This window comes from Brassica rapa, chromosome A09 (genome assembly GCF_000309985.2).
Source record: "Brassica rapa cultivar Chiifu-401-42 chromosome A09, CAAS_Brap_v3.01, whole genome shotgun sequence".
NCBI classification, from domain to species: domain Eukaryota; kingdom Viridiplantae; phylum Streptophyta; class Magnoliopsida; order Brassicales; family Brassicaceae; genus Brassica; species Brassica rapa.
The window spans coordinates 39067206-39087905 of NC_024803.2; the positions used below are offsets into that span (position 1 = coordinate 39067206).

Sequence of the window (20700 nt, forward strand, 5' to 3'; positions counted from 1 at the left end):
TATATATCTATATATTTTTATAACTGTTAGAACCGCACCGCAGTTGAACCGTTTATCCCGCACCGCTCAAACCGCAGTCACCATTCAAATGTTATGAACCACCCCGCTCTGCACCGCAGTTAACAGTAACAAAATTCTCTGCATATACCATATATCTATACGTTTTTATAACTGTTAAAACTGTACCGCAGTTAAACCTTGTGTCCCGCACCGCTCAAACCGCAGTTACCATTTGAAGCCTAATTGTGTATTGTAAGACTCAACGACTTACTAGAAAATTCTAAAACATAATTTTTAAGTTGTGGAAATATCATACCCTAGAATAACGCTAAAAAAGTTTTTATCATAAATATAGATTCTAACAATCAAAATGACCAAAATGTTTCATTAAAGAAGTAAATATACACTTATATTTTTAGGGTTAACTAATCCAAACCTTAGGGTTTAGAGTTAATGGGTGGAGATTTGGGTTTGAGGTTTAAAATTTTATGAAAATAGAAAATAAATATTAAAAATTTGAAAATAAAATTTTAAAAATAGTTTTAAAAAGTATTTTCGAATTACAAAAAGAAATTTTGAAAAAAAATTAAAAAAAAAAGTTTCAAAAAAAATTCAAAAAAAAATTATAAAAAAGTTTGAATTTGAAAACATATAATCTAAAACTATAAAAAAATTTATTCTTTTATTCTTTTATTTTTTTTATTTTTTAATATATCTAGAGTATTATTATCCTTTTACCTATTAAATGAAACAGTTTAGTCATTTTTCTCTTTGTGGTCTATTTTTATGACCAAAACTTGAAAATTGTATATTTATGAGAATTGCCCATACCATATTCATAAAAAGAAAAGGAAAATTAGGCTGTGAATTTAAGAAATTAAGCAAAAATTTATTGGTTGAATTTTGTGGTTATAAAATACCTTTTTGCTCCCTACATCAACCACAACACTAACCAATCAACAACCCATGCACCTCAGATTGAGTTTTAATTTACAAAAAAAATGTTGGTTACTAATAGAATAGGTTTAAAAAAATTTTAGTTAAACAATCATCAGTTTTATTAACATTTGATTCAAGTTATAATTCATAAGAATTGATTTTATATTGTATGTTATAACTGTAAGACTTTGTGTGTATTTGTCAACGTGTTTACTATATACTCCATCTATTTTCCAATATATATATATATTTCAAATTATAGACTTAACTTATTATGTATTTTTATTCTTACAAAGAATTTATAAAAATTAAGAATAATATTTGTTTATTGAATTATTACTACTTTAAATTGTTAAAACTTATCAAACAAGATAATGTATTTATAACCAATTTTAGTTTAATGTGTGCAAAGCAAAAAACACATTAATTTCAAACAGGAGTATAAATTATGTTTTAAAATTAAAATCTGGTATTTCGGTTCAACATCATTGATAAAGTACCCTAGAAGTAGACGCTATATATAACGATGATTATATCATTGGCCAAGATTTACAGTTTTAATAATTTACACTAGTATTGTCATAACCCATGTTTAGTTTTTAAAATATGCATGAGTTGATTGTAGATGGCAAAAATCTCAGTCAATAGTTCAGTCCCTTATTAAGTCTATAATAAATGCAAATGAAATATGGTACGCTAGTGTTGCTATTTTTATTAGTGAACTCTCATTATCAAAGCATTAGCTAGTTAGTCGTTATCTCAGCCGCAATTATCTCTTACAGCTTTTGAAAAAAAATGGATGGAAGAGTTTTGACGGATATTGATCTAATTATAATAAGTTGAATTCTCAAGTCCTAAGATAAATGACAGATTCAACCCAATCATTGATCCATGACAATAACCAAACTCCTTGCTAATGTATCTGTTACACTCGCTGCACATTTGTGGACAGAACCAGTCCTTACTTCAAGCCAAGGAAACAGCTTCGAACCATTTATTATATTTAAGTATTTTCAGCCATAAAATTTCGAAATATTTTGAAGGCCAGTTAGTATTTCGTCTTTGTCTTCACTTATGAGGTTATTTTGCAATATTTTTTCCTTTCTCTTTTGAATAATTGGTTGATTTTTTTACCAAAAAAAAAATAATTGGTTGATTCGTAGGCCGACACGAGGGTGTGTTATGGATATTGTAAGAGCTGGGTCCCTCTTTGCTTTTGTAAATGACGGCAATCGACGAGGATTTACCACGTGGCGTTTTATTCGGATGTGGCTTCTTATCTAAAGGTCTCATTTGGTCTGTTTTGTCGTCACTTGTAGTTCCCAAAATTAGCTAATTGGTTCCCTATTGAAAAATGATTTGTCTCTTTATTAACTTTGAGTTCATTGTCTTTGTCACAATATATTTTACTTTTATAAAAACCAAAATAATTTTGAGTTCATTGTCTTTGTCGCAATTTATTTTACTTTTATAAATATGAAATAAACCCTGTAATTAACAAATAACATAATCTTATAAACTTTAAATATTTAAGTGAACTCATTAAAACAATACTGAATTTTTCTATCATAAATTATTAGGACTAGTAAATATAGTACACAAGGATCAAAATGACCAAAATATTCTATTAAAAAGAAAATAAGACATTTATATCCCATTTAAAATGACTAAAATGATTAATCTAGACTTAGAATTTATATTTGAGGATGAAGTTTTGGAAATGAAGGAGTTTCGGATTGCGAACATATTAATATTTAAAATAATAATTTTAAAATAGTTTCAAAACAAAATTTTGGATTTAAAAAAAAAAATTGGAAAAAAGTTTCAATTTTTTTTGAATTGAAAACGTATTTTTTTGAAAATACAAAAAATGTTTATTTAAATAATTATTTATATTTATATATCTATAAGGTAAGGTAAAAAAAATCTTTTATCTTTTTGATGAAACCTATTTTAATCATCCTCTACTTTTGTGATCTTTTGGTCAAATTTTTTTATTTTAGTATCTTTTGGAAGAATTACTCAATATAAATGATATTTCTATTTTTTAATTTCTCACTAAAAAATCTAAAAACACTGGGTCTAACTGGTGACAATTACAATAACATTAGGAATGAGTAGAGAAAAAATACAGAGAAATAATATTAGAGGAATGAAAAAAAAAATGTTTCCTTATCAATTTTAGCGGAGAACAAATTTCTTCTATATTCCTCTAGAATAAAAAGAATGAAAATGAATGCAAAAGAAAAACAATTTCTTGTAAATGATAAAAAAAAATTAGGAATTGTAAAGAATACATTATTCCATTTCATTATTTGGTCACCAATTACACCTTAAGGATTTCCGTCTTTCGTTCACTAGGAATTTTCACAATCTGTCTCCTCAAGAAAAAAGTATACCAAAGCGATTCTACGGTGATCTCTCCAGCGTTCTCACCAGCGCTCAATGATTCCACATGCCCCTTGAGTGTGTGCAGCTCCCTAAGCCTGTTGTTCACAAATAAAACATTCAGTCGGTGATTAGCTCCAGTCACAGAATTAGTAATACTTCATTTGGCTGCAAACCTTGAAGTGTCCTCTGAGCAACTGCCCATTGAGCCTCCCTCTCTTCTTTGTTGAAATCTTTCTTCGTTGTGAAAGCTATCTTGTTCTTAACCAAGTTGAGCCAAACCTTTCCAGTCACCATGTATCGAATGGCAAACTGGAGAATGTCCAATGGGAAGTATGTTATAATACTGTATAGCCAGATAACTGCAACCCATCCCCATCCAATACCCATAACTTTTGCGAATTCCCCAATTTGTGTAAACCGCAATCAAAGTGGCAACCTGCATTTGGAAGAAAGAGGTTCGTTGATGACCTTTCTCTACCTCAATATGTGGAGTTTTGATCATGATCTTACCAGTTGTGCAATGAGGAAAGCAATCATCAGTAACGCTCCAGCACGTTCAACAAAGGACCAACTCCCTGATCTTGTAACGAAGATTAGAGCTTGACTAATGATACTAACTTGTAGATACACCGCACTCATGAGTTGTTACTATTCCTGATAGACTTCACACCAAACGTCTCCTGTGAATCCAATGTAAAATTAAATAATTAATTTACAACTTTATACACTTGGAAAAGAAGACAAATTATCACTAGTAGTCTAGTACTCCAAGAAAAAACTCGATTATATTATTACTGAGAAAAATTCTGTCTTGTGTGCCACCAAAGAGAAAATAACAGTCATGATGGCTAGGTAGCTTCCAAGCACAACTCCAGTAGCAATAATTTCTCCAAGTTTCCAGCTATTATAGGTGTGGGAGATGGCTTGACTCTGTAGTTTGAAATGGTCTTGATGATTGATGGTACCTATAGGCTATAGAAATATATAAGATATATAATAACGGATTCAATATATAATATATAAGCAATGATCAGAACCATAAATGCTGAGAAGTCAAACTTCCATATCAGAGCAATAAGCATGAAACCAAGGAAGAAAATACTGGATGGACTGACTTCAGAATAGAAAGCGTTTCGAGTGATATTGGTCCTTGACCGTGACCATCACCATGACCATGAGTAGGTCTGGGCCTTTGGTTCCGGTTAAATATTTTTAGTTTTTGATTATTTGATTCTAGAAATATATATACAGAAATTGTTAGCAGACTTGCTCAACTGGAAAGAACCATGATCATTGTCTTAGAAATTCCCAGTTCAAGTGACTGCTGAAACGAAACTAATATTACATGATGATTTTGAAACTTAGGATTACAGGCTTCGGCCCCAAACCTCATGGTATTCAAAAATATATATAGAAACTGTTCAGTTGATTATGAAATTCAGTTCATTTTTGGTTTTCGGTTCGGTTCAAATAATAGTTTTAGGAACCAACTAATATCTGGTAAATTGTGGATCCAATTCGGTTTCGTTTCAATACGATTTTTAGATATTCAGATAAAAGTTAGATTTTTTTGGATTAAATATCGAGTTATTCTTGGGTTGACCCCCTAGGGTGAACCTCTAGGTTCACCAACCAATAGGATTGTGCTATTTCAAATTTGATATCTTTTAAAAAAGGAAACAAAATATTATCATTTTATTTTATGTTTTTAAAATAAAAAGGTAGAAAAAATAGTAGTTACAAAAAAAAAGATTTTTTTTTTTTAAATATTGTTAACGTCGTCAGCAAAACACTAAACCCTAAATCCTAATCCCTAAACCCTAAATCTGAAACCCTAAACCCTTGGGTAAATCCTAAACCCTTGGGTAAACCCTAAACCCTTGGGCAAACCCTAAATCCTTGGGTAAATCCTAAACCCTTGGATAAATCATAAATTTTAAATCAAAAACACTAAACACTATAATCTTAAACCCTTGAGTGTTTTAGTGTTTAATGTTTTTAATTTAGAGTTTATGATTTATCCAAAGATTTATGGTTTACCCAAGGGTTTAGGGTTTCGGATTTAGGGATTAGGATTTAGGGTTTAGTTTTTTTCCTGACGACTTAAAAATATTTTTTTTTGTAATTACTATTATTTTTATTTTTTATCTTTTTATTTTAAAAACATAATATAATTTGACAATATTTTGTTTCCTTTTATAAAAGATATCAAATTTGAAATAACATAATCCTATTGGTTGGTGAACCTAGAGGTTCACCCTAGGGGGTGAACCCAAGAATAAGTCTTAAATATCGGGTAATCAGATAAATTTAAATGTTTAAAAAAAAAAACTATTCAGGTAATTCAATTATGTAATAATTTAAAATATTTCAGATGAAAATATTCAGATAATTAATTTTTTCGAGTACTTCGATTTATAACCAGTATTTTTAGAATATTTGGTGATTATAAACTATATTTTAGATGTTTAAATATCCATTCGGTTTTCGATTATGTTTCGAATCATTCAGATATTTGTAAACATTAGTCCGGTTTTGGTTTAGTTTATATACACATGCCTAACCATGACCATGGCCAAACTCATTACTGATGTACATCTTACACCTAGATCAGTTTGTCATGAAAGTCTTGCACATTTGTGGACACGCAAGACAAGAAAACGAGAAGGTAGAAGAAGGATCAACTCATTGACCAAAAAATCACAAAAACAAAAGAGAGTATTATCACAACTTAGATTACAAAATGAGAAATGCAGGTAAGAAAATGATCAAGCCGGCTCTGCTTAAGTCGCCTTTCGGTTGACTTTCAGGTAGGGAAGAGCGCCTATCACATTGTCATAGTCACTCCGGCTCACTTCATGCTGCGTTACAGAATACAGAACACATAAAGTTAGACATGTAAGAGAGAAGAGGGGGTCTAGTCTAGAACAGAGCAGCAAAGTTGCTATCTAACAAAGCCGAAAAAAACAAGTAAAACTAGAACTTGTGATCACGAATTAGGAACACTCAGATCATGAAACTGATGTCATTGTCCTGATGGAAACAAATGTCGCAACATTATTCCCCTAGCAGCTTTATTACCCAATTTAAGAATGCAATTTACACACACAAAACTAAATAACCTTGAAGACATGAACGAGAAATAAAAGAGAACCAACCATTTTGGAAAGACGCAGCTTCCTCTTGTTGTTCTTCTTAGCTAACAAATGCTGCTTCCCGGACCTCCTCCTCACTATCTTCCCTCTACCCGTCACCCTGAACCTCTTCGCCGAGGCCTACCAAAGAGAACAACTTTGCTCTCAAGAAAGTTCAAAACTTTACGACCAAACATGAAGTTCGAAAGTTTAAAACTTTACCTTGTGGGTCTTCATCTTGTATCCCTTATGAGCGAAAACGGTAAGAGTCTGAAGCCTCTGAGAACTCTGAGAGACGACGGTGGATATCTTCTGAGGAAGAACCGCGCGAAGCCCAGAAATGCAGTGAGCTGAGGCAAGACTCGACGAGCTGAACCGAGCGAATTGAACGGAAGCGTGAGTGGAGACCTTTGGAGGAGAGCGTAAGGGAGAGAAGCTAAGGTTGACGGAAGCCATGGAGAGAGACGCCATTAGAGGAGGGTTTGTGCTCTCGGCGACTTTTGAATCTTTTTTGGCACTCACTGCTCTGATTGTGAGAAGAAGATAAGCTTTTGCCTTTGCCCCAGAGAGATAAAGAGTGAACGGATATGGGGGAAATAGAAATTGCGGATTATACGGTTTAGATGATCCGGTTTATGTGTAAACCGAAATCGCCAGATTTTTGTAGCTAAACCAATAATCCTAGAGTTTTTTGGCTACTTTTTAAGTGTCAACTCTAATAACTTCCGGTGAGATTTTAAATATCAAGTTCTAAGAATTTGTTACATATATCAAGGCTAAAACATTTTAGACGATTTGAGGATTTTGGTCGAAAACACTCGAGGCCATTTTAGACGATTAGAGTATTTTGGTCGAATATTTGACAAAAAATAAATTGCTGAATGTGAATTTTTACGTCTTCTATCATTAATCTCTACCCAAATCTGATAAAGAGAAGCTTGAAAAACATAACTTGGAGGAAAAGATTCAGCAGCTATAGTTGGAGCTCTTAAAGCACCATGGAAATAGAAGGAAACAAAAAAAAAACCTTCTTGTCGTTCTTTTGATATGTTTCATGATTGTTCAATTGACACTATGAATGGCTCTGGGATTTAGACTCTATTCATTGAACTCACTTGTGGAGACAAGATCTTCCAGACATCACATAAGATCCTATTTTATGTCTCTTTCATAATCTCCAGTTCCAACTGTTTCCTTGTGATTTAGGATTTGCCTATATGGCATCCAATGTCAACTTCAGTATTCTCTTTTAAAATAATTAGATTTTGATCCGCGCTTAAAAGCGCGAGATTTTTTTATTGATAAACTTATTGTTTGTTAGTTCACTAATATGTTTAAAGCTACGTGTTTGGTTTCGATTCAGTTTTTTTTAGGGTTTTAGTTCGGTTTCGATTCGATTTTTGATTTTTTTATTCAAAAAATATAGAAACTGTTTAGTTATTCATGTCACAAAAATTTAAAATATTTTATTTAAGGTAAATCTTAGAAAATTTAAGAAATCTAGTTATATCACCTATTAAATTGATTAAATCATTATTAAAGAAATATATAGTAATATATTGTTAGTATAAATTTAAGATAAGACCAACATATTAATAATCTAGTAAAATGGTTTAACAATCTTTTATAAGTCGATTTTTCAAGACTGCTTCCCTTTTAATAGTATAGATAAAATAATTCTTTGTTTTTATTTGATAAATAAAAGGATAGTTTGTTTTCTCCTCAAACTGAAACATGGATCTCTTGTTCTAGTTTTGTCTACTTGCATTAAAAAACTTGTATAATTCTAAACTTATATTCTTAAAACAATATTGCAACCAATGTCTTAAGGTTGTTTTTAGAATACAACAAGCTGGATTCTTGATCTTGAATTCCACAGTTCTCCTGGACAAGCATTTTCTAATTCTGATTTGATTTGTTTATCCAAATTAAGAGAAAAGGAGGAACTCTTTCACCATATTTATAGCCCATGAGATTCATTTCAATGAAACTTGATAACTGAATCATAATGGTCATTCCTAGATATTAAAGGGATGTTGTATGAAATTATTTTGGATGATATATTATATATTGGCACAAATTAGATCCAATGACTTAATAAAAAAGGAATGGAAACATTGGAGAAGCATGGCATATGCAATAACTAAATGGTGGTCACAATTAATCATGCTAAGCACATGAATGCTCATCATTTGGTCTTTGCTTATATACTTAACAACACCAAACGCCAAAAAGAATGAAGAGTAATCTAACTTATCTTCACTTTCGCGGCATTTTTAATTTGTAATGGTTACAATAATATTAGCAGTTACCTTGTTAGTATATATATATAGCTTCATTATTACTCTAATCTCAAATTCATGAATGCGGCTAGGTAAGCTTGTGGTTTAATCATAGACTACTTAACTTTGTCTTATGTGTAATACTAGTGAAATATATTAGTGTTTTGATTTTATTTACTCAAGATTCCATTGTACGTACACCTTTGTGACGACTAATTATTTTTCTCAACATATTTTCTTAGAATATTCACGCATTTCTACATAAAATATGTTTGTATAGTCTGACTGATATAGTAACAAAAAAAAGTGAAATGAACATTGTCCCATAGTGAAATCAGCAATAATAAAACAAAGAAGAAAATCAGAATTAGACAAATAAGAGAAAATGAGTTAGGTAAAGCTTTAAACGAGAGGAGTTCATTTCTTTCCACCTAAGAAGAGTAACAAGGAGGTACAGCTGTACTGCCCGCCACCCGGGTTCGAGTCTTGGCCACAACGGATTTAACATCCCTTCCGTTGGGGCGCTGGACCCCTTTCGGGGGGATAGTTGAGAATGTGGCTGCCCAGATACCAGAGTTATCAAAAAAAAAAAAAAAAAAAAAAAAAGAAGAGTAACAAGGAAGAAAAGAAAACCTTTGCAAACAAATAATGATGGAACCCTATGTTGTTCAAAATATAAAGCAGTTTAATCAATTTGAAAATTATGTTGAAATTCTTAAAAGTTCGAATTTAACATGAATAGATTAACTAATTTTGGTCACATTATTATTTATATCAAATTAGAAATTTAATAATTAAAATAGGAAAACATAAAAAAAATATTATATATGTTGTTCCGTAAAAAATATTTTGATCAACATAGCACATATTAAGCTTATATCAAATAATATATATATAATTTATTTTATTAAAAATAATATATTATGAAATTATTTTAAAAATTACTATTCTGCGTTCCAGATTAAAAATTAATATGTATGTAAATGTTTTTTTTGTATTTTTATTAAATTTAATTTTAAGATATCCAATGTCTCGACATCCAAAAAATTAGTTTCTTTTCTCAAATGTAAAACAAATAAAATAAAATAATAAAACTGAAAATAAGAAATTTATATGTTATTTTTATTTAAATTTAAAATTCAAAATATTCATCATATAATGGATATATAAGTGTAGAAAGTTAATTACGATTTTTTTTTTGCATAAGACACACGAGCGTTCACACTGAAAAGTCAGTTAGATTAACACTTGCAAAAGTAAATAATATCACTATCATCATACGATGTTTTGTGGGGTCAATGATTTAAAATTATTAAAATCCAACATTTTCTCTTTATTTAGGTAAATAACCAACCCAAATAATTATAAACGAACGACCCATCAAGATACAATGCCAGCAGTAAAGAAAAGAAAATTCAATTTATTTTCTCGAGTTTTCAAATTCACAAAATCGTCAAAAAATCTTTTCCGGTACTATTCCGGCGTGATTTCTCCATTCCCGACGAGGAATATTACACTTTGGGTTATACTCTAATCACGTTTGGATCAGATTTTTTTTCACCATTCTCTCCATTTCCAGGTTCGAATCCCCATAACCCAACTTCAATTTTCAAGGTAATTTTCCGGTTTACCGCATCAAAATTAAAAACCTAATATTTAGAATAAATTGGATTCAAAATTAGAAATAACGAATCTGGTTTAGTCGACAGTGCCAGTTCCTGTTTCCGTTTTTGGCGTTTAGAGAGAGTGATTTAATGAACGAAGAACAATTTAAGATTTGCAGAGAAAGTAATTTTAATTTTTAAATTCTAAATAGTTTCGATCGATAAAACTTGTCTGCTTCATGAGAGACAGGAGGCATGTTAATAAAAACAGACTCTTTTGGATTCTTCTCGTTTCATTATAAACCCAAAAATAAAAAAAAAGAATTGTTTTTCAATCGAAATTTGCATTTTCCCTATAAAATTTGAAAGTTTTCTTCTTATATTTTATCTCATATGGTCAAAACATAAACTATATTCTAATCACCAAGAGGGATCAAACGCACGTAAATTTGCATTATTGTCACCTATTACTGCAAAAAGGAAAAATCACCGTTTAACTTAAGTGTGGACACTGATTCTTCTATACACACATGGTCATCTTTGTCTCTTCTTATAAGAAAATCTGCAAATCCAATTATAATATATAACTCATAGCATAATTATAATAATATTTAACCAAAAATAATAGTAATTATAATATATATAAGTCATACCATTTCTAAAATGAATTATTAAAAATCTTAGTTAAGGAAACTTCTTTTTGTGAACTTTGATGGTTCTGATTTTGAGAAGGAAGATGAAAGGTGGGTCTGTGAATGAAACTTGAAATCTTCATTAATTACTCCAACCCATCAGACCATGGCACACCCGTGTCAATGACACTGAAAATTAGATCTTCTTTGCTCTGATTTTTAAAAGTAAAAGTCTTTGATCCAAATCAAGAATATCTCTGTATATGTGAAAGTTCAATTAAACTACTACTAGAAGTACTAGTACTAGTACTAGACCTGCCTTTCTCTCTCTTTATCCTTTCTTGTTTGACACTTGATTTTATAGTCCTAGGCTCAACTTTTCTTATCTCTTTCAATCCTAGGTCTCAAGCTGTTCTTGCTGTCCTTTTTTCTTTTACTGAGGGGACCCCTACTACAGAACCTCCCTTTATAGTCATTTGAGTTTGTCCCAAGGACCAAAGCTTGTCCATGTCTTGATCTGTTTTGGTTTCTTGATGTAAAACCTATCTCAAAAACACCTAGAGATCTCATCTTTTTATTCTTTTTTTTTTGCTTGGATTGATTTAAAGAGATTCTTGATCTGTTTCTCTGTTGTAAAGGTGTAATCTTTCCTTTCTTTATCATCTTGGTTGTCTAAAGATTCTCTCTGCTTTTCTCCATCTTACACATCTGTAAGGTATCTCACTTTTCTCCTGCCTTATTGCAGAATAAAAGGGAAACTTATCTGCTGAACCATATCAATGCAAGGCTGTATTTGTTAGCGTGAATGGAAACGTTTTATGGTTCCAAGAAAGCATCAATGAGGAAGCAGCAACAGCAATCTCTAACAGATACTACAAGACCTCCTCTTGTCCCAGCGGAGAAGAACAATGCAGTTGCTGCTTCCGCCACTCGCCGGTCTAGAACAATGGAAGTCAGTTCAAGATACAGATCATCAACTCCTACTAAAACAAGGAGATGCCCTTCGCCTAACGCCACGAGGACTGTCTCTTCAAGCAGAGCTATTTCAGCAGAGAGGAAACGCTCCTCAACGCCAACCACTCCCACTAACCCGTCCACACCGGTTAGTGATGTACCGGTTGCGTCTAGGAGACTATCTACTACTGGTCAAGGCTTATGGCCTTCTACTATGAGAAGCCTCAGCGTTTCATTTCAGTCTGATTCAGTCTCGGTTCCCGTTAGTAAGAAGGAGAAACCACTTGTTTCGATTGATCGGACACTGAGACCATCTTCGAATGTAACACATAAACAAAAGAGTGTGACAACAACAACAACAACAACAACAAAGAATGTATCTGCAGGTCAATCAGAGAATTCAAAACCTGTAGATGGTCCACCTCATAGTAGGTTAATAGAACAGCATAGATGGCCTAGTAGAATCGGTGGAAAGATCATCTCAGATTCTATGAACAGAAGCTTGGATCTTGGTGATAAAGCGGTTAGGAGAATGTCTAATAAACCTTTGCAGAAGTCTTCTAGTGACACAGCAAGGTTGTTGTCCTCTTACGAAAGTAATGGATCTCCAACAAGCTCAGAAGATTTAGAGTCTAGACACAGGCTTTTGTCTGCAAGTTTGTTAGATAGAGCAACTTCAGCTAGAGTGCATCCCTTGTCTGCTCCTGGTTCACGCACTGCTTCTCCTAGCAGATCCTCGTTTTCATCATCATCCTCTAACTCTAGAGGGATGAGTCCCTTGAGAGGATTGAGTCCTTCAAGAGGCTCTTGTTTGAGGTCGTCTACACCGCCGAGAGGTGTGAGTCCTTCCCGGATAAGACAAAGCAATACATGCACACAATCGAGTACCACCACCACAACATCGGTTCTTAGTTTCATCGCTGATGTTAAGAAAGGAAAAAAGACAACTTACTTAGAAGATGTTCATCAGCTCCGCTTGCTTTATAATAGATATTCGCAGTGGCGGTTCGCAAATGCTAGAGCTGAGGGTGTAAGATACATTCAGAGTTTAATTGCTGAGGTAAAAAATACTCAAAAGGATAAACAATCTTTCTGTTTAATGTGACACTGTGTTATTAACAATCTTGAGGTTTACAGGAAACTCTATACAATGTCTGGCATGCAACATCAGACCTGAGAGATCTTGTGACATCCCAAAGAATTTGTCTCCAGCAGATGAAGCTAGAAATCAAGCTTGAAGATATCTTAACTAAGCAGGTACGTCTTCTCTCTGTCTCTCTCTCATGAGATTGTCATCCTTGTGGTCTTATTGTATTTTTCACAGATGGTTTGCCTTGAAGATTGGGCCATACTTGAGAGAGAACATGTCAGTTCTTTAGCTGGTGCCATTGCAGACTTGGAAGCAAATACTCTGCGCCTTCCATTAACCGGAGGAACAAAGGTATATATGGTTTTACCTTTTCAAAGAGTGATATAAAACAATTTGAAGATCAAGAATAGTAAAAGCTCTTGTGATCACAGGTGGACCTCAGATCTCTGAAGTTGGCTATGTCATCAGCTTTTGATGTAATGCATGCTATGGGATCATCCATATGGTCTTTACACTCTCAGGTGAGACTAATTTTTCATGAATCCAATAAAAATGATATGTCCTCTCACACGTGCCTGAACTTTTCCCTCTGTTGGAACTGCAGATGGAAGAGGTGACTAAGCTAGTTTCAGATCTCTCCGTTATAGCTACAAAGGAGAATTTTATGCTTGGCAGATGTGAAGATATGTTGGCATCAACAGCAATCATGGAGGTAGCAAATCAAACAAAAAAAAAGCCAAGAATCTATATTATATTATAATATTTTAACAAGTTAACAGAGTTTGTCATTGTGTGAATTCCAGGTAGAAGAGAGTAGCCTCATGACTCATTTAATGCAAAAGAAGCAAGAAGAAGAAGAGATGATGCTAAGTCTTCCTTGTTGTCATTAAGCAAGTTTCCATGCCCAACACTTAACAATGACTTGTAAATTGTTCCTTTTTGGCTGCCATTTTCTTCTGCCACCATCCTTTCTCCACATTTTGTCTTTTACTTGTAGGAAGAGGATGTGAAATAAATGGTTTAAAGAAAATCAATGCAGAAAATGTAGTTTAATATCGTTCATGTAAGCTCAGTATTTCGTCTTTTTACGTAATCCGTATATATATAAATATAATTTTAGTTAGTTTAATGATCAGTAAGTATTGTATGGTGAATACCAACATATCTGGGTACTTACGTACATAACATATATAACATATGAGGGAGCTGCCAATGCCAAGAGATGGTGGACAGTACTGTAGTTTCCAATAGATATGAGAAAGTTTATAAATTATGAAAGATATGAGAAAATATTAAACAACTGAAGATATGGAACATTTTTAAAAATAGCAAAATAAATCTGATTGGTTGTCACTGTTGTGGATACAGGCTTTTAGAAATGATTTACAAAACCCTTTGGTATTAATTTTTTTAAAGGTAGATTGTAGCTTAAAAAAGCCTGAAACCACAAATTGCTAGTTATTAAAAATACTAACGTAATAAGAAAAGCAAATAAAAACCCTACTTTTTAAGCTTTAAAACAAATTATAAAGCTTGATTAGCTAAATATTGACCTTAAATTAAGACTTTAAAATGAGCGAATGGTTTAAAATAAATAATATGTTCAAATTATTCATGGATTGTTGCTGTAGACTTCACAAATTGATATACAAAGCAAATATCTAAAAATGATTTATGAAACCTTTTTCAACTAAAAGACCATTTACTTGTAACTAAACGGTAAAATAGTGAAAATATTTCTGTATTTTTATAAAATAATGTATTTGATTTGCCGGAAGAAATAGCAAATTTTGATATGAAACTAGATACGATACCTGAACATGTTCTGCTTGTTGCTTACGCAACACCCTCACACGGTTCCATTTATTTTCTAGCCAAATACTGTTAAGAAATGCGGTTTGGTATCTTTTCTTATTTAATCCGTTCCTTTTAAATTTGGAAAGAGAGAGAGATAAGATAACAAAAGTTAGTTAGTTTTCACTTTTCAGACCTATCAAAACATACAAGGATTGAGGAATAGCAAGATCCAATTTTTTTAATAAAAATTTGCCAATTGTTTTTACGAGTTTCCTTTTTGAGTTATGAAAGCAAACATAAAGCCCTATAAATAGCGATCAATAGCATAGAACCACTCCAAACTAAAACGTAAATTACAAAAGTCATCTAACCTCTACATGTCTCTCTCTGCCTCCGTCGTTGTTCCACGTGTTTTGTCATCTCCTGCCGTCATGAGACAAAACCCCCTGAAACGCAAACGTGACGACGAGATCACTGTGCATGAAGAAGATGATGTGCATGAACATACCAAACCGCATCCACCGTCTTGGGAGACTCTATGCGTTCTTGGCCCTTACATGGATCCAGAGACTCTCGCCGTTGCCTCTTGCGTCTCAACCACGTGGTTAGAGTGTTTCTCCTCGGACGATCTATGGAAGGCTCTCTTAACCACAAGGTCCTCACAGCGCTCTTCTCCCTATGAGATCGTATTGAAAAACACTGAAAGCATCTCGTGCAAACACCTTGTCTCCGCCGTTGAAACGGACGCCAAACGCCGACGCAAAGATCAAGTCGCGGAACCTGTCAAGATATCACTCTCTGATCTCAGCTTCATCATCCACGTGTCAACTAAAACAAACAAAGCATCGGTTTACAAAAAGGGTAAAGATCTCGAGTTTGGTCCTAGCGACAAGTTCCAGTTAGAAGCCGACGTAAGCAACGCAGCTATCACTGCCGGTGAAGATGACGTGATGATGACATGGCAAGTCATGTACAAGGAAAAGTTCTTCACAATAGCTGATACTACACGATCGTTGGGCACAAAGAATGGCTGGTTCACTGATAAACTTGAGGACAAGTGTAACCGCAAGCTAGTAGGTGACGTCAAGCCGAGTTTTAAAGGCGAAGTTCTTGAGAAGATTGGATTTTCGGTAGTAGACTCAGATGGCTGGGGATCTCTGTTACTTGACGGGTTTTTGAGATATCTTCAGCGGTTTTTCTTGGAATAATTTTCTCATAATAGTCTCAGAGTAGATCGGGTATAGAACATACAAAATCTCCATTGGTTTAGCAAGTAGCCTAGAAGTTCTTTTAATGTTGTTATATATTCATTGTATCAATGAAATTCAAGTGTTGGCATATGAATATTTCATGAAATGTATTGGTAGCAACGAAATAAAGTGTTGGCATATGAATATTTTTAATCAAAGCAAAACTTTTAAAACTTCTTTTAATGCTGTTATATATTCATGGTATTAATGAAATTCAATATACAAGTCTCTTCCCACCATCTTTTTATTGTTCTTAATTTTTGCTTGTGTTTTTCATCCAGCTTAACATCATGTAGAAAGGCTATCAGAGACTTATAAAGATAGTCCTCGCACCACCACCAATTAGTAACGCATCCCCGCTAAAATCCTTTTTCTATTTGTTGGTGATAATCCGCTTCTCTCTAGTCACATGTTTAACACACATGCAGTACGCCAAGGACCAAAGTATACCACAAACTTCAATGATCATTGATTTCTTAACTCTAGGTTCCGGTTTCAGAGATCTGATTTCATACCTTGAAGTACATGTCGCTTAAGAACCATACCAATTAAGGAAATTTTACAAATCTCAAGGTTTAGTAAATTATACAGTAAAATCGGTTCTATTATTGTCTAGATTCGGTTTAGCAATGTCTAATCAATGAAACCAGAGGTTTAGCGGCTCGTTTTGATTGTGGTTTGGTTTATAAATTTCGGTTCGCTACTGGTTTTCTTCCACCCATACTCTCCCAAGCAAGTTCTAATGTTGAATCGTTTCTCTTGTATGGAGGAGAAAAACATGGTGATGATGAATCCGCATAACTCCACCGATAGTCTTCTTTTGTACTCTTCCTCAGCCTCTAATCGATCTCATCATGTACGTTTTCCGGCGAGTAGTCATCGTTTCCCGTGATTCGGTTTTGGTTATCTCCTCCCGAGTACACATTGATGGTGGAAAGAGAAGCAGAATGAATAAGGAGAAAAATGATCAAACATTCATTAAATGGTTTAAAGATACATGTCTCTAAAAATAATTGGTTAAAAATAGAATTTAGGGGGGCTTATTGTATTGATGATTTTAGAGAATCCTAGTTTTTGATCAAATCTCCCCTTATTGTATTGAGTATTTATAAAAGTTCTATCAAATCCACCCTTATTGAATTAATCATTTATTCAAACTCTTTCAAATCTCTCCTTATTGGAAAACAAGGATTTCACTTATAATATTTACCATCTCATTAGATGGTATTTAACCAAATGAAACAAATACCATCTAATGAGATGGTATTTCAAAATAAATAAATAAAACAATTATTTTCATCTTCTTTGTTTAATAAATTCAACGTCGTCGTATGTTTCTTCTTCATCAGCTTTGGTCCTTGACAGTGCCAAGACTACCTCCGTTTGTTACGCACACATAACCATACCTCCGTTTCTCTATGTACGCTCTGCCCGTGGGATTCACATAACATTTATTCATGAAACATTGAGAGCAAGAGAGAGAAGGGGTTATATATTCTGCTCGTTTACGGATTCAACAACCTGCAGATGACACAAAACAAGGAGAAAATGACAAAGGTTAACAATTAAGAGCATTAAAGAGTTGCAAGCACTAACCTGCTGAATCTCTTTCTCCCTCTTTTCTGATATTTCCTCATTCTTTTTGATCTTGCTCATTTGATGCTCACTAAATTCTAAATAACTGAAACAAAAATGCATAGCTTGCATAGTTACAGATCATATACAAAAAGATGAACAACAGTTGTAGAATGTAACAAAAAGAGTCATACTATATCACCGAAGTCATCTTCTTCTGCTCTAGAGCTGCCTCCGTTGAGATTCATCTCTAAACCCCCTCCATCCTGATGAGAATCTATGAATATTCATATAAGCAAAAGCACAGCTGCAGAACATAACAAAAACAAAAAACTTTAACGATGAGGAGCTACAACATCACATATAGTGAAGGCCAAAGCATGGATAATGTACAATCTACAGAGCTTCATTGCATACCTCTTTTTGTAGTCTCAAACGATAGCATGTAGAAGAATCATTCTGAACTTTGGTTTCTTCCATTCGGTGGAGCAAAGAATACCTTAGCAAATATATATATTTTTAAAAAAAATTCTAACAAATTCCTCGTTAAAATCTCTGGTAAAATCCTTAAAATCCAGATAGATTCAGATAAATCCCATTATATATAAAATCCCTAGTATTTTTCCAAATCCCCATTCCAATAAGCCCCACTTAGATTTAATGTTTAGAACTTGAAATTTAGATATAGGTATAAAATTTAAAGTAATAATATTTTTTAATAAATCATTTATAAATATTATTTATATTAAATATATTATGAATTAAGAATAATTTAGTTTTCTACTATTTCGGGAAGTCCACTTTGTCATTTTAATTTAATTTTGTGCTATTTTGTTGATAATTTTTGTGTGTGTTTTAATAGAATAACCAAATAATCTATTTACATTAATAATTTGGAGTAGTATATATCTAAATTTTATTTAGTTGACGTGGCCATAAATTATCGGTTAAGAGCTTGAACACTAACTAACAAAAAAAGTCTTGAATTAAAGAAAAAAAAAAAGGCATTTCCTTCCTCCTCCGTTTTATCTCTGCCCTTTCTCTCCTCTCTCTCTTATCTCCTCCGGTAGAAGAACCATGGCTTCGACCACCGATTTCACAAAGTCTTTACTATCTCCCTTCTCCCAACATGGTCAGCCCCTCTCCCTTATCTACTGACTTTTGTATCTCTCTCTACTCTATCCATTTTAGGTTTTAAGTATACATTTCGATTGAATTTTTCTTTGATAAATTTGCAGGCTTTAATTCCCAGAGAGGAAGTAGCAGACACAACAAGAACGCGACTTGGCCAAATCAGCACAAGCCCAATAGGTCTCTTCGTGTGAACGGGTTGTTCGGAGGTGGAAACAACAAAGATAATAATAATACTGAGGATGGACAGTCAAAGGTTTAAGCTTTGTCCTATATGTGTTTCAGAATACGACATGGGTTTGGTCGGAACTTATGAGATTTGTGATTTCTTTTTTGGGGTCTAGGCAGGAGGAATCTTTGGTAATATGCAGAATATGTATGAGACTGTCAAGAAAGCTCAAATGGTTGTTCAAGTTGAGGCTGTTCGTGTTCAAAAAGAGTTAGCTGCGTATGTCTCTCTCTCATTCCTTAAACTAGTTAAGTTAAGATTCTTTCAAGTATCTGTGTTTATTTATTGAGTTTTGTCTCCTGTTTTTTTCCTTCCAATCTCTCAGCGCAGAGTTTGATGGTTATTGTGAAGGCGAGCTTGTCAAGGTCAGTAGTGCAAGTCTTGTCCCTCTAATCAGTTAACACAGTTTTGTCCTAATCCATAAGATAAGACTTGTTGTTTTGTCCTAATAGATCATTTATAAACAAGAACTTAACCTGTATCGTTGTTTCAGGTTACGTTATCAGGTAACCAGCAACCAATCCGTACTGATATAACAGAGGCAGCAATGGAGTTAGGCTCTGAGGTTAGTGACCACACCACCTACCTTTGTGTTAATCATAATGGTTTCTCATTGTTGTGTGTTTTTTCCCTTTGACAGAAACTTTCACTGTTGGTCACGGAGGCTTACAAGGACGCACACGCAAAGAGTGTTGTGGTAAAGCAATCACTGACCATTTATTTTTATAACAATGCAAATAAAAGTATGTCTCTCTTCATCTCTTGTAATTTGAGAGATTTCTTTGAATTTTCAACAGGCTATGAAAGAAAGAATGAGTGACCTTGCGCAGAGCTTAGGCATGCCACCTGGCCTCAGCGAAGGAATGAAGTAAAGAAACTGTTTTTGTTGAATTCATGTTTCAGTTCTGAGTTTTTTCTCTATTTATCAGTCAGGCAGAGAAGCAAAAACCTTTGTACTAATAAATACTATTATGGAATCAGATATTTTTCTCATTACCCTGAGTATGATCTATAATTTCAACGCAGTTCCTATTGTTTATCGAAATATATTCCTCGACTAAGACTTTGAAATCCTACATCTGTGGGTTGTGTAATGAACCGAGTGTAAGCGGGTTTTGCTGGGAGCCTGTTCTCTTCTGTGTGTAACTAAGGTCTTGGAAGCTCTTTTCCAGCCAAGAACGATCTTTAAAGAGTGTGAGGGCACGCTCTGGTTGCAATACTGGAACTGTCCATACTCGCACCTGTCACCATATATGTAATACCACCATATATGTAATATCACTGGCTCATCATCATAAGTTTATACTATCGAAAAGTATAAATATATGCGTATTGTGTGATGTATAACATCACTGGTACGAGCGAGTTTTGACCGTAGGATTTAAAAAAGTCGAGACAACCGAGTTTGTATTGCCACAACCAAATCAAAGACGGAGAAGCTTATAATGAATTTTTTGAAATGCATTAATTGAATTTTTGCGGTCTGAATATACTAATTCGAATTATTGTATTTTTACTTCTAATTTTATATTTAAATTAAAATTAAGATAATAAATTAATATTATTAAATCATTATAAAATATATTTAATATATAACAATAATAAAGAATGAAAAAGTAATATGTATACTAAAAAATCAAATTTATTTTAACATTAAATTTAGTGTCATATGAGTTATTTTAAGTGTTTGAA

The 20700-nt window shown here is 33.2% G+C and overlaps 4 protein-coding genes and 2 long non-coding RNA genes across 9 annotated transcripts; 3 read left to right on the top strand and 3 right to left on the bottom strand.

Moving 5' to 3' along the window:
• Positions 1–770: 770 nt before the first annotated feature.
• LOC103842384 lies at positions 771–3952 on the bottom strand. Its single transcript, XR_004451743.1, has 2 exons — positions 3841–3952; positions 771–3766 (listed from the first exon to the last, which is right to left on the bottom strand). It is a non-coding gene; the product is annotated as an uncharacterized LOC103842384 (long non-coding RNA).
• Positions 3953–5993: 2041 nt separating this feature from the next.
• On the bottom strand, positions 5994–7039 carry LOC103842385 (50S ribosomal protein L35, chloroplastic). Its single transcript, XM_009119003.3, has 3 exons — positions 6687–7039; positions 6489–6605; positions 5994–6191 (listed from the first exon to the last, which is right to left on the bottom strand). Exons 1-3 carry the CDS (start codon positions 6933–6935, stop codon positions 6114–6116), a joined length of 444 nt encoding a protein of 147 aa, XP_009117251.1. The 5' UTR covers positions 6936–7039; the 3' UTR covers positions 5994–6113.
• Positions 7040–9759: 2720 nt separating this feature from the next.
• LOC103842386 (QWRF motif-containing protein 4) lies at positions 9760–14161 on the top strand. Of its 3 annotated transcripts, none has more exons than XM_033280780.1 (7): positions 9760–10360; positions 11728–12996; positions 13074–13193; positions 13261–13377; positions 13458–13547; positions 13631–13738; positions 13834–14161. In XM_033280780.1, the coding sequence occupies exons 2-7, from the start codon at positions 11788–11790 to the stop codon at positions 13849–13851; spliced, it is 1662 nt and encodes a 553-aa protein (XP_033136671.1). In that variant the 5' UTR covers positions 9760–10360; positions 11728–11787; the 3' UTR covers positions 13852–14161. The 3 variants fall into 3 exon arrangements, with proteins under 3 accessions (XP_033136671.1, XP_033136669.1, XP_033136670.1); XM_033280778.1 differs by having other exon boundaries at positions 9764–10360; positions 13830–14161; XM_033280779.1 differs by lacking the exon at positions 9760–10360 and adding an exon at positions 10393–11622 and having other exon boundaries at positions 13830–14161.
• A 1039-nt stretch (positions 14162–15200) lies between these two features.
• LOC103842435 (probable F-box protein At5g04010) lies at positions 15201–16031 on the top strand. The gene has a single exon (XM_009119056.1). It carries the CDS (start codon positions 15201–15203, stop codon positions 16029–16031), a length of 831 nt encoding a protein of 276 aa, XP_009117304.1.
• Positions 16032–16320: 289 nt separating this feature from the next.
• LOC103842387 lies at positions 16321–18358 on the bottom strand. 2 transcript variants are annotated; one of them, XR_004451740.1, is made up of 3 exons: positions 18066–18358; positions 17843–17955; positions 16321–17754 (listed from the first exon to the last, which is right to left on the bottom strand). It is a non-coding gene; the product is annotated as an uncharacterized LOC103842387 (long non-coding RNA). The 2 variants fall into 2 exon arrangements; XR_004451739.1 differs by having other exon boundaries at positions 16321–17955.
• A 220-nt stretch (positions 18359–18578) lies between these two features.
• On the top strand, positions 18579–20033 carry LOC103842388 (nucleoid-associated protein At2g24020, chloroplastic). The gene is made up of 7 exons (XM_009119009.2): positions 18579–18780; positions 18887–19035; positions 19124–19227; positions 19334–19373; positions 19502–19573; positions 19649–19705; positions 19806–20033. The coding sequence occupies exons 1-7, from the start codon at positions 18726–18728 to the stop codon at positions 19878–19880; spliced, it is 552 nt and encodes a 183-aa protein (XP_009117257.1). The 5' UTR covers positions 18579–18725; the 3' UTR covers positions 19881–20033.
• Positions 20034–20700: the final 667 nt, after the last annotated feature.

What these genes read in the sequence shown, in the direction of transcription:
- LOC103842385 (XM_009119003.3), bottom strand. Translation starts at nt 6,935, where the DNA reads ATGGCGTCTCTCTCCATGGCTTCCGTCAACCTTAGCTTCTCTCCCTTA. An exon ending in ACAAGATGAAGACCCACAAG is followed by an intron (nt 6,606 to 6,686) that starts GTAAAGTTTTAA and finishes TCTCTTTGGTAG; the next exon opens with GCCTCGGCGAAGAGGTTCAG. An exon ending in AGCTGCGTCTTTCCAAAATG is followed by an intron (nt 6,192 to 6,488) that starts GTTGGTTCTCTT and finishes TCTGTAACGCAG; the next exon opens with CATGAAGTGAGCCGGAGTGA.
- LOC103842386 (XM_033280778.1), top strand. Translation starts at nt 11,788, where the DNA reads ATGGAAACGTTTTATGGTTCCAAGAAAGCATCAATGAGGAAGCAGCAA. An exon ending in AAGATATCTTAACTAAGCAG is followed by an intron (nt 13,194 to 13,260) that starts GTACGTCTTCTC and finishes TATTTTTCACAG; the next exon opens with ATGGTTTGCCTTGAAGATTG. An exon ending in CATCAACAGCAATCATGGAG is followed by an intron (nt 13,739 to 13,829) that starts GTAGCAAATCAA and finishes TGTGAATTCCAG; the next exon opens with GTAGAAGAGAGTAGCCTCAT.
- LOC103842435 (XM_009119056.1), top strand. Translation starts at nt 15,201, where the DNA reads ATGTCTCTCTCTGCCTCCGTCGTTGTTCCACGTGTTTTGTCATCTCCT.
- LOC103842388 (XM_009119009.2), top strand. Translation starts at nt 18,726, where the DNA reads ATGGCTTCGACCACCGATTTCACAAAGTCTTTACTATCTCCCTTCTCC. An exon ending in ATCTCCCTTCTCCCAACATG is followed by an intron (nt 18,781 to 18,886) that starts GTCAGCCCCTCT and finishes ATAAATTTGCAG; the next exon opens with GCTTTAATTCCCAGAGAGGA. An exon ending in GTGAAGGCGAGCTTGTCAAG is followed by an intron (nt 19,374 to 19,501) that starts GTCAGTAGTGCA and finishes TCGTTGTTTCAG; the next exon opens with GTTACGTTATCAGGTAACCA.